This window comes from Melospiza melodia, chromosome 1, assembly GCF_035770615.1.
Source record: "Melospiza melodia melodia isolate bMelMel2 chromosome 1, bMelMel2.pri, whole genome shotgun sequence".
Classification (NCBI taxonomy): Eukaryota; Metazoa; Chordata; class Aves; order Passeriformes; family Passerellidae; genus Melospiza; species Melospiza melodia.
In genome coordinates this window covers 3235421-3248272 of record NC_086194.1, presented here as the reverse complement: position 1 = coordinate 3248272, position 12852 = coordinate 3235421, and the positions used below count along the sequence as shown (strand labels likewise).

Sequence of the window (12852 nt, the reverse complement as noted above, 5' to 3'; positions counted from 1 at the left end):
AGATCATGGAGCAAGGAGCAGAGGCAGCTTCACCTGTGAATTTGGCACTCCAGGCTCCCTTACAGGGCAAAAGAGTGCAGGGATATTTCATTTTTATTGTTCTAAATCAAACATTTAATGTAGCTGTATGACCTGTGTGTGAGAAACACACAATTCTGCTCCTTGATGCTGAAAAGAACCTGTGGTGACCTCCTCAGGCACAGGTGTCCACACTGTAGGTGGCTCAAGTGACCCCTGTTCCTTGCATTTCGCCCCTGGAAGGTTTTTCCAGGCACTTCAACAGGAATTTCAACATGCTGGGAGCAGTTCCAGAGAGCTGATCTTGCATGGCCACAGGGAGGGAAAGGCAACGATGGCAGTTTGGCATGTGAGGGTTGAAAATTCGAGGGTTGAAGGCACCCCTCAGTCACTCAGGAGAGGTGCAGAGGGAGGGAGAGCAGCCCTGGGAAATGATGCAGATTTTAAATAATCTGGCAATGAAATCAGGCAACCTTTTGATCATGGTTTCTGACAGCAGCACCATCTCTTCTCTCCTCAGGTGCCCCCTCTGTGTTCATCACTGCCTGGACAATTGTCAGGATTTACTTTTTCGATGTTGGGTAAGCCTGTGCACTCAGTTATATTTCCTTTATAAGGAAATTATATCAGTTATATTTTCCTTTATAAATCCTTTAAATGGCCAAGGAAAGTCCTGCAGCCTTAGCAACCCAAAAAACAGCAGTGGCACCTCTCCTCTGCCACCAGGAGCCAGGAAGCTCTCCAAGGTCTCCCTGAAATGTCATTTTAGGCCAATCACTCCCCCTCTTTACTTCCCAGTGCCTTGGCCAGGATATTTGCAGGGAATTTTTCAGCAGACCCTGATGGTTGCATTTGGCCCCATGCTCAGAGCAGAGCTTTGCACCGTGCAGAATTGACCCTAAACATGCAGCAGGGAATTTATAAACACACCCAATTCTCTCCCACAGGAAAAGGCTAAACCTTCTTTTTTCCCTCTTTTTTCTCAAGCAGATTTTAGGATCTATTCTTCATCCTTTTTAACTTAGCAGCAGCCTTTGATATTTTGTATAAGAAGCAGATAGAGTGCAGCTAAGAAAATGAGACACCACAGTTATCCAAGGATATGTGCAAGTAAAGAGGATTTGATCCCGAAATCCTCATTCTTGCTTTTATTCAAGCAGTCAGACTGCAGTAATTGGAAAGGGGTTTATAGGAAAACACCCCAGAGAGAGGCAGAATCAAGTGCTGATTCTGTCCTCAGTGTGCATTCCCTCACTTCTTGCATTTGCATCCTGGAGTTAAATACATTTTCTCCCATGCATTCTTCCCCTCCAAATGTGTCCTGATTTGCCCCTTTTTCACTACAAGAAGCAGCTCAGATTTCTCACTGCATTTTTGATTTATAGTCACGCCAGCACATTTCCTGAGGGCAACTCACTTCCTTTATGGTTTCACTCTATCTGCATAAAGCTGACCTTATTTACTCTGTTAATAAATAGCCTCTACAATGAGACAGAGACAGGAGCATTTAACCATTCTGGATGCCAGTTTTTCTTGCTGTATATTCCCGTTAAGCTCCAAAAATTCTTAATAAAAATACAGAATTCTTTGCATTTTCTGGGGGCTTTAAAGCCCTACATTTTTGTGCTGAGTAAAACAGAGCATGAATTTACAGAATGTATTAATACCTTACACAGATTTTTTTTTCATTATCTGAAGAGAAAAATTACAGGAAATAAACCCTAATGAGGTAAGATTTATTAAATAACACTGAGACTTTATTTAAACATTTTAACTCCAAGTGCAAGTGACCTTCATTCGAACTGTCTCAATTTATTTCAAAAATGAAGTGCACTAGACAAAATTAGGGCCACTTTAATTCTAAATGAAAGGGCAGCACACACCTAACTGGAAGCATCTGTATGTGAGAAATTTGCTCCATCTCCCTGCAGAGTTAGAGCAGATTCAGTCAGTGTAGTCCACAGAGTGCAATTTTTATCACCCTAAAGTCAATGCTTAATATAGGTCTGAGGAACTGTGCCCTAAAAGTGCCTCTCTTCATCTCCTCCTGCCTTCCCTGCCAAAATTTGGAATTAGAGGAGCTGAATCTGGGTGAAATTGTCTGCAGTAGGCACCACTAATTCATTCTTACATGAAAGCAGCCCAATTTCCATGAATGCTTTCCTAAAAATGCACCTTCTGTCACCTGGCTGTGCAGATAAAGGTGTCCCAAGCAATATCAGTCATTTCCATATCAGTCCTTTCCTCTCATTTCCTCCTTGGCTTTAAAATGCAGTCCCAGGTGAGGGGCGGTGTGTGCAGACAGCTCTGACTTCAGGATGAAATGAATCCCACCCTGGACCCTTTTTTAACTCTTCTAACCCCATCCATAGCTCAGGTGCAGCTTGCTGGATTTATGGGACTAACCCCACCACTGGCTGGTATTTTTTTCAGAAGGATGTGATGGTTTTTTGGTTGTTTTTTTTTTCTGCTGGTGCCAATTGCTCTGTGCTTATCAAACCCCCTCCATCCAGAATGGTGGAGAGCCCTGGTGAAACTTTTCATAGATTTTGATAGATTTTCCTGGCTTCCATAGAATTTCCCTGCAGCAGAGCTCAGTGTAGGAGAAATTAAGAAAAATCACCATCCACCCCGACATCCATCCTGCCTGACATCCTCCAGCCCATTCTACGGCCAAGAGGAAAAAAATTGACATTACTTCTGGGATATTTGGTACCTACCAGTGCTCACAGCAAGTTTTGGCAATTCCCAGTCCATACACAAGGTTTAGTCCTCTTCACAACCCGGACTAGCAAAACTGAGCTTTTAGGGAAAAAAGAGAAAGCTACAGACCTGCTTGCTTGTTGTGCTTGATGTTTTAAGTCTGGCTTTGTTTCTTTTTAGGTGCTGGGAGGAAATAGTGGAATCCCCATTCTGGTGGATCATTAAAACTCCTATTTTGGTGTCTATTTTGGTAAAGTATCAGCACGTTCTGCTGGCTGCAAAGCCATCTTTAGTCCTAACTGGGGAGGGGTGAAGGGGTGTTGAGAAATGTCCTTAAATGCCCATGCCAGGTAAAATCACACTGTACAATGAACATCTGCTTTAAGATGAGGAAATTCCTCCTGTAGATAAGCACCCTTACCTGCAGCATTGACCACAGGAGGAATTTGAATGGCCAGTCCACCAGGGTGGAGCTGATTTGATGTAGCTTTGACCACCTCCATCTCCTTGGTGGGGTGGCGACCACGGAGAGATGGAGAAATGTGGTTGGACATCCAGGAAAAGCTCATTTTGCCCCAGGAATCAGTGAATTCCACCAGATGACCCATTCTAGGAGGGGTTCTGTTTCTCTGAGCTGACCAGGATGACTTGTTCAGTTGTAGATGTCAACACTACAAATTAACATGAGTCCTACCATGAATTTCCACTTAGATAAAAAGGGAGTAGATGAATTCCCTCAGGAATTTGCCTCTTTCATGCAGTACAGAGTTGCATTCCAGCTGTGTATTTTTGGAGTAAGTTCTGAGGAAATTTGGCTAATTTCCAGAAAAATCAACAGAAGTGTTTTATTTTAATTCTCTGGATATGATCAATCCTGACCATAGGAACCAGGACACTTCTCAGGATCTCTGGGTCCTTCCATCCTTGTTGAACATTGCTCTGTTGGGCATGGTTCCAAGCCTTAAGATCAAATGAACTGGAGTTAAACTTAGTTTTGAGTTTTGTTAAATGAAGTTAACAATGTGAGAAGGGAAGCAAAAAAGAAAATGCAACCTAAATCAAATCAAATATATCTCTTTTAAACAGAAATCTTTCCTTAGACATCCATCTTATTCCATGTACATTATGACTTTTACAAGAAGACTTTTTTTCTGTTTTTCTGTAGCATTTATCATGCAGGAATTCCAGACTGAATGTTTCAATAATGACATCTTGCTCTGTTTACCTCACTGGAAAGAAATATAGTCCTTAGATGACACATCTCCAAATATGTATATCATCCTGGAAAGCTATAGATAGCATTTTCCCTTGCCTGAGATAAGCTTTCAGTCAAAAAACACACCCTTTTATTCTCCTCAGATCAATGGGTCTGTATTTTCTTTTGGCCAATAAATCTTTTCCTCTTTGCCAAACAGAATTTACCCAGCAGTTCCTGATTTTCCTTTCACAGATATCCTATAAATCTTTCCTAAATGAAGGGCATGATAGCCACTGGCTGATGAACAGCAGGTTTCTCCAGGGGGTAATGCAGCATTTCCTCCAAATCCATGGGAATACAGCTGATATTTCAGTGTAAGGAAGAAATACATATACAAGATCTGTAAGATCTTTAAGGTACATGAAATATATCTTGTGTACAAGGAAGAAATACATAGAGGAGATCTATAGGATCTTTAAGGTTCAGGAGATATATCTTGTGTACAAGGTGTTAAACACTGAGAACACATTGATTATTTTGATTACATTCTAGGGATAAAAAATAATCTAAACAACTCTCCAATATCCTGATTCCTGTATTTTCTGCCATGGAATTCCAAGGTTATACCAGGCCCATATACACACTCCACTCTGCTCTTGACCTCTCCAAGCCAACACAGTCAGAATTTAATTGTTTCATTCTTGCCTTTCTTGCAGCAGCTTGTGTGTTATCCATGATCATTAGTGTAGTTGATCTAGATAATGCTGGTTTGGGGCTAATAAATTTCACTTCCCACCAAATCAGACACACAAACCATTTTTTAAGGAAATAAATACAAACAGAAACTGTGATAAATTGCTCAAAGTAGGTAAGAAGTGATTAAGCAGTGCATCATAACCAAGAAATGCAATGGATATCCAATCACTCATAGGCTTTGAAAAAAGTGTCTGTTTGAGAGGTGGGCTTCAGTCTGTTTTATTCATCTATTGTTGTGATAAGTGTAGGAATTGCTGGAAGAAATCTTATCATCTATTTTTGCAGGGAATCAGATTGGCTGGTTTAACACAATCCCTTCCAGCTGCTGAGCCTCTAAAAACCAGAATCATTTGCACATTCACTGACCATGAAAGGATAAAGAAAGAGGTTGTGTGCCAAACTGTAGCTGAACTAAGTCCCCAGAAATCTGTCATTGCTTTTCTGTTTGTGTTGCATGAGTAACAGGATGACTCAACAGAGAGGACCTTGAAAGAAGCAGATTTGCATTCAGTTCATGCCATCAGGACATTCCCATTCCTACCTCTACACCTTTGCTATTAAATAAGGTTCACATTGCTTGAGTACATTGGTGGGGCACTGTGAGATTTTGGGGTGAAAAGAACCATCTAAAACCTGGGTATCAGCCAGGCTGCTCTGGTCTAACATCCCAGGAGGGAACATTCCCTGCTGCCTTGGTGAGGTCTGTCCCTTGCTGCACAAGAAAGAACATGGCAAATATGATGCCTTGGAGTGGCTTCCTGAAACAGAGGCTAGACAACATTAAGAGAATAAAAGTGGGTTTTTTTTAAAGGCCTTCAAAGGTTCACCTTGGGCAGTCAGAAACCTCTGAGAGGGGCTACACCCAGGATGGATGATGGTCATGAGTTTTTTATAGAGTTACAAGTTTGGTCCATTTACATACCAGGGATTATACTGATGTCTTAAACAGCTGGAAAGGACGCTAGGCAGAGTTAAGGGGAATAAAGAGGATATTTACTGAAGAACCTTCAAAAGTCACACCCTGGCAGTACTGGAGCCACAGTCATGGCCCTGCCCAGATGGCTCCAAGATGGAAGCAAAAGAGGGCTTGGTCACAAGATGTCATATTTTTATAAGTTCTGGCTCATTTGTATTTTGGAGTTAATTGTCCAGTCATAGCTCCAGCCCATAAAGTCCCATCCTCCTTTTTCTCTCTTCAGCCCACGTTGTTTATGCTCTTGGGCCTGAGATTTGGATCATATGTCCTTGGTCCCCAGCTAGACAAGGAATTGTTTTGTCTGCCTACACTGTGAAGAGAGCCCACCATCCCCTAATATGAAACCCAGACCCACACACTAAAGCAGCACAGAACCTGAAAAAAAAAAAAAAAAAAAAAAAAAAAAACCAAAAAAACCCTAAAACCCAAGGCATCAAATCCTCCAATTGCAGCTTCAGGTAATTAAGTCATATACCCCCAGTCTGCTCATTTCTGTTTATACTTTTGAGGGCCTGAGACAGTCAGGTGTCCCTGAGTTTCAGACCAGAGAGGAATTGTTTTATCTGAATAAAACAGCAGATCAGCAGCTGATAGGCTATGGAGTTTTAGATCTATACCCTAAAGCAGTACAGGATCTGAAAGACATAAAACCTAAATCCTATGGCAACAAATAGGATTGAGCAGAGGCCTGCTGGAGTGGATCCTGCCCAGCCATAGCACTGAGAAATTCTCTCTGGTGATGGTGAATTATTCATTTCATATGCCTAGAGAGATTCTCACATTTATGAAAGGAGATGCCAATTTTTGACTGGGTTTGGTTTGGTTTGGTTTGGTTTGGTTTGGTTTGGTTTGGTTTGGTTTGGTTTGGTTTGGTTTCCCTGGCTCACCACGCTCAGCAGATGGCCCCATGCCACTGCCTTCAATCGGCCTTTGCTGGGTTCAGGGTGTCCCCAGCAGGCTGCTGGGTCCCAGATAGCACAGTCCTGTTCGGGAGACTGTCTGAGTTCCCAGGCAGTTCTCAGCCACAGGCAACCTTAGCAAGCTGTCCTGGTTTAGGGCAAATTTGGGAGAGAATCTCCAAAGGGGGCCCCTCCAGCAAGCAAACCCACAGGGCCCCTCTCCCCAACAGTTTGGGAAGGATTCCTTGGAGAGGAGTGGAAAGAACCTGTTTATTTAACAGGCACAGCACCCCCAGCATACAAAATGAACAATACTGGATGGCGCCACTCTGTCACTGCTCTGAAAAAGATGACAAATTCAGAAAGTCTTTCTTGGGGGTGGTCACTCTGTTATCAGTCCTTCTGGTGCTGGGGCAGCTGCAGCAGCCACAAGGTGCAAATTCTTGGTGTTCCCAGGTCCCAGTCCAGAGCAGGTTCGAGCTGGTCCAAAAAAGGAAAGGAAAAACAGTCCAGGAAGGAATTTGGACTGTTTAGCTAAACTAGCTAATGAGCAGAAGCAAGAGCAAGCAGAAGCAAAGCAGAAGCAAGAGTGAGAGCAAAGCAAAAAGCAAAAGCAGCACTATGTACTGCCCTGTCTGTGTGTCCCACCAGCCGCGGGGGAGCAGCTGATAAGAAACCAAAACAAAACATTCACTCTTTAGAGCCAGTCTTGAAGGCGCAGAACATAATATCCAGCATAGCCAGAACACACGGATGGGGATACAAGCGTCATAACATCACCCTAGGACACAAGCTGAAGCGAGATCATCTCTTTAGTGACTATCAGCTCTTTGTGATTTCAGCCCTTCAGCTTGCTGGGTGCCACAGCAGGCAGATGCAGGGAGAGAGAGGAGAAGGCCATTTGGAGTTCCACAGAGCTGTCTTTATTGAATCATCTGAGAAGGGTTCCAGTGACAGCTCTTCTGCCAGAACCAGGCAAAACCAGCCCTTTATATAGGGTACAGGGGGATCAGAAATGGCCCAATGGCAAGGGTTAAAGGAAAGTGACCTATAGGGTTACAGAGAGATAAACAGGGGTTCCAAAAGGCAAAAAGGGGTCTTTCTAGCCCATTCACCACGGCTTGGCATTTCCTATCTTCAGGCTTCTGCACACCACGGGGCCTTGTACACCCAGGGCCTGCTACACCGCCTGGTGAGCAACCTACAGGGTTATAGAGAGATAAACAAGGGTTCCAAAAGGCAAAAGAGCGTCTTTCTAGCCCATTCACCACGACTTGGCATTTCCTACCTTCAGGCTTCTGCACACCACGGGGCCTTGTAGACCCAGGGCCTGCTACGCCGCCTGGTGAGCCACCGGGCGCCACACGCGGCTCCTCCCGTGCGCGCTCCAGGACGTCGTGCAGGTAGAGAGAGGAGAAGGCCGTGTGGGGTTCCACAGCAATGTCTTTATTGGTTCTTCTGAGAAGGGTTCCAGTGACAGCTCTTCTGCCAGAACCAGGCTAAAAAAGCCCTTTATGTAGGGTACAGGGGGATCAGAAAGGGCCCAATGGCAGGGGTTAAAGGAAAGGGACCTACAGGCTTACAGAGAGATAAACAGGGGTTCCAAAAGGCAGAAAAGGGTCTTTCTAGGCTATTCACAACTCTTGGCATTTCCTATCTTTAGGTTTCTGCACACCACAGGGCCCTTGCAGACCCAGGGCCTGCTACACCGCCTGGTGAGCAACCTACAGGGTTATAGAGAGACAAACAGGGGTTCCAAAAGGCAGAAAGGGGTCTTTTTAGCCCATTCACCATGACTTGGCATTTCCTATCTTTAGGCTTCTAGACCCAGGGCCTGCTACACCGCCTGGCGAGCCGCCGGGCGCGCTCCAGGACGTCGTGCAAAGCTGTGCTCTATGGGCTTGACATCATCATACTTGGGATGTATGACACGAAGTCCCAAGCAGGCTGATGTCAGGCCCAAGATGCCATCATCCTGTGTCGGTTTTCCATGTGCTCCCTGCCCCAGAGAAGGGGCTCTCTCTGCTCATGGCTTGTTAAACGGCAGCTCCTTCCATGGCAAAAATCATTCCAGTGAGAGGAGTTTTCCTCTAGTGATGGGCTCTTTTCCCTGGAGGAGAATGCTGATGTTTTACCCCTCTCTTCCCGTCTCCACAGGTGAACTTCATCCTCTTCATCTGCATCATCCGTATCTTAGTCCAGAAGCTGCATTCCCCAGATGTTGGGCACAACGAAACCAGCCAATATTCGTAAGTCCCAGACCTTCCCAACCCTATCCTAAAAGTGTTTTTCGGGAAACCTGCCTGGCTGCTTGATAATTCTTCATTGCATCTTGTTTCATGATTGCATCTGTCTGCACTGATCAAAATCAATTAATTTTAATTGCTTAAAGCAGATTAGAAATCAGGAGATGGAGCATTTACTAAAAGAGCTGGTCAGGTTTTATGTCAGTTTGTGGCAGGTGAGAGGGATTTCTCCTGGGATTAATGATGAAGAAACAAGAGTAATAATAATGATCATGAAGCCAAATATAATTTTTCTTTGAATATTTAATGTTTATTGGATTCTGAAGGCAGAAGGACCCTCATGTAAAACAAAAAGTTGCTCTCCACAGTATAAAGCCTTTTTTTCCTGATCCTCATTTTTAAAAAAAGAAGAGATCTAGAAAATTACCATTCAGTAGGATCTGTGACAAATTTTCCTCATCCTAAAAGAGATCTCTAAACAAGATTGGATTAACTTAATACATTTCTCTTCTCTTTTGAGAAAGATCACTGGCTTAGAAGTTTTACTTGACTTAATACTTTTATTCCAGGGATATGAGGTTGACCTTAATGGGGCTTTATATAATGAACAACATGCCAGAGAGATCAACATCTCTCTCAGTGGCCAAGGCTGGTATCAGCTGCAGTATTTTAAGAGTGAAAGAAATGTCTATTTGCATACATTTATTCTGGCTTCAATACAAATAAAATAAAAGTCCAGACCAGGTTATTTTTGACTCTTCCCACTGTTCTGGCTCCGCTTTTCAGCTATCCTTGATATTTATTAAATGTTTCCTAGAAAAGAATTCAATAAAAGAGTCCAGTGTCTGCATGGTCACTGCTTGTAAATCTTTGTCTTCTGAGGGAGCTGTGCTTTTGGGTACCCTGAAAAATCTCAGTTCATCTTCCTGCAGGATGGAAAAAGTAACCACATGTTCCTTAAATCCTGCCCAGCCACAGTACTGAGACTTTCTCTCTGGTGATGGTGAATTATTCATTTCATCTACCTCAAGAGATTCTCAGATTTCTGAAAGGAAATGCCAGTTTTTGACTTTAATTTTCCTGGCAGCAGCCAAAGCCAATTACCTATTTTTTCTGTCATCACAACACACCTACATTACCAGACCCTGTGCTTTCTACCACCTGCCCTTCTGGATTTCCAATGGGGAATTTTATCTTCACACCCCACGTTTACAGCAGGTGCATAGATTAAATCAGCATATTTAAATAATTTCTAGTACTGAGCATTGTCCTGGCACTGCCAGCTCCTGTTCACCTCAGCAGAAGTGCTGCCAACATGCACCTGATGAGTTGTGCTCAGATTATCTCAGAGGTCATGCTGGGCTTTGGGTTCAGGACACATTTTCCAGTGAGGTGGAGCTGCCAGGAAAGCTCTTTTTGCCTTGTAAACACATGTAGGGCGTGTTGGTAAAACACAGAGCTCCCCTCACTGACCTGCTCTACAGGGGCTTCTGCTGAAGGACAACTGACCCTGACATCCACAGATGCTCACCTTCCTTCACCACCTGCAAAGATGGCTCAGTTCCCCTAGGGAATGAATCAGTTGTTCACTTCACAAAATTAGAGAATCCCACAACATTTTGGGTTGGGAGGGACCTTAAAGCTCATCTAACCTCCTGCCATGGGTAGGGACACCTTCCTCTATCCCAGGTTGCTTCTTCCAACCTGGCCCTAAAATTTGAGGTTTCCAAGCCACAGGCGCTTTAGGACACTTCCAATCCTTGCATGGACCTGTCACACAGGACATAGGACCTATGGGACACTTGTCCCCTTGTACAATGGCACCTGGCCACCAGCCACATCTGGAAAACTCTGTTGACTGAATTCAGTGCAGTAGGTACAAGACACCACACTTTCCAAGGAAAACAAATACTAATTGTCTGAAACTTAAGTTTAGATCCCACCAAGGTGAGTTCTCAGTGTGGTCCCAAGATTTTTACTTTTAGGCAGAAATCTGTGGAGACTTCTGGGGTTTGACTGCAGGATCCAACAGTTCTTAGCAGAAAACTGCTGCTGAAATGCTGAGGGAGCTGGGGGTGTTTAGCCTGGAGAAGAGGAGGCTCAGGGTGACCCTATTGCTCACCACAACTCCCTGAAAGGAGGTTGGAGCCATGTGGGGATCAGGCTCTTCTCCCAGGCAGCAAGTGACAGGATGAGAGGAAATGGCCTCAAGTTGTGCCTGGAGATGTTCAGGTTGGACATCAGGAGGAGTTCCTTCACCAGAAGGGTTGTGAAGCATTGGAAGGGGCTGCCCAGGGAGGCTGTGGGCTCCCCATCCCTGGAGGTGTCCAAGGGAGGCCTGGAGGTGGCATTCAGAGCTCTGGGCTGGGGACAAGGTGGGGATCAGTTGGACTCAATGGTCTGGGAGGTTTTTCCCAACCAAATGACTCTGTGATTCTGTGTGCATTCCTCCTGCCAAATCTGAGATAAATCTGTTTTAAACTAACAGCATCCTGGATAGCTCATTTGCATTTCTTCTTCCTTCTCATGTGTATTTTATACTGTTTGTTTTCTACACACACAGCCTGCTGACAGCATTGTTCAACTCCATAAGGTCTGAGCTTAGCTGCAGGCTGGAAGTTCAGGGGTGCTGCTGACTCCCTCATTAATGCTGCAGGCAGGGAACTGGGCTTTCATGTGCTGGAAGCTGTAAAAACAAGTCTCCCCAAGCAGTTTTCTGGAAATGACAGGGACATGCGCAAGAGTGGGACAACAATATTTCAGGCAAATGGAATTTGTCTTCTGCCACAGAAAACTGGAGCAAAATTCATCTCTCCATTCTGTCCATGTCTGTGGATCAATATTGTCATTAAATTCCTCTGAGTAACTTTTCCATTATGATTTCAAGGAGCATGACTGAAATGTTGGTTCACTCTTGCCCAGTCCCAAGGACAGGAGCAGGTTCATGCAGGTTAATGGACACATGTTCTCCTAAAATTACCTGTCACCAGGTGTGACAAGTCAGAGAGTGAAGGTCTGGGATGTGCTGGGAATCAGAGTAATGAAGGTTTTGAGAATCCATGGTTTCCAGCAGATTTAACCAATTTCAGACAATCCCCCAAGCAGTTCTGCCTCCTGCACAGCCAGGCTGGAGCTTCCTGGGAGAAATGACACTGGGACTGGGTGATGATTTTCCTGAGTGCAGTGTTTAGGTGGTGGAGTCTTTAAAAAAAAAATCACAGAGCCCTTTTCTTGATGCCAGAATAAAATCTAAAACTCAGTATCTGGTGAAGCTCAGTGTTGGGAGCAGGAGAGTGGTGTGAGGTGTGCAAATTGAAGGAGAAGGCTCAAGTTTTGTCATTTATGTCCTTTTCATCACCACAGTCCAGCCAGGAGGGAAAATATTGTAATTAAGGGCCCAGTATTGTCTGCAATGATCAGATGAAATTTTCTATTCCACTGGAGGTTGCAAACAGCATCTCTGTCAATGTGGGACACAAAGGTAGCACCACATCTCCTCCTCTAGGCTGATGTTCCTCAGAGAACTCTGATTTTGGATCCCCATGAGCAGGGATGTGCCTGCTAGTGAGGGATGTGAGAAAGGCAAACTCCTGTAAAGTTCCTCATCTCCCTGCAGGCTCTCATCTTGCTGGGATGAGCCACAGCCTCCAATCACAGCCTTATTGTTGAGAGGAGAGCCAGGGAGAGCCACAGAGGGGCTCTGGGAGGCACAGGGATGAGCATCCTCTGCACAGAGCTGCCACATCAGCCTCCCAGGAGGCTCCTGCAGGTGCCAAATAAATGAAGATGGCCTGAGAGCTCTGAGCCTGATAAGGCTTTGGAGGTGGAGGGGTTGTGTGGAGAGTTTAGTTCAGGCATGGCTTAAAGAAAAAGGCCATGAAGGCATACACTTGAGAGAACAGTAAAAGGTAGTTGCGAAGCAGTTCCAAAAGCAGTTCCCAGGCTGATTACTATAAACAATTAGGCTCTCTCATGTATCACTTTATAAACAATAAGGTTCTCAGACAGTCTTCCCATAACAAGCAAAACACCCTCTCTGGGAAAAGATGGCACCCT

General features: G+C 44.5%; 1 protein-coding gene across 1 annotated transcript in view; it reads left to right on the top strand.

The window, feature by feature from the left end:
- The window catches only part of VIPR1 (vasoactive intestinal peptide receptor 1), a 123075-nt gene that overhangs the window by 100325 nt on the left and 9898 nt on the right, over positions 1 to 12852 (top strand). The window contains exons 8-10 of the mRNA XM_063173501.1: positions 539 to 599; positions 2902 to 2971; positions 8708 to 8799. Of these exons, the coding sequence (XP_063029571.1) occupies positions 539 to 599; positions 2902 to 2971; positions 8708 to 8799 (223 nt within the window). The remainder of the gene's footprint in view (positions 1 to 538; positions 600 to 2901; positions 2972 to 8707; positions 8800 to 12852) is intronic.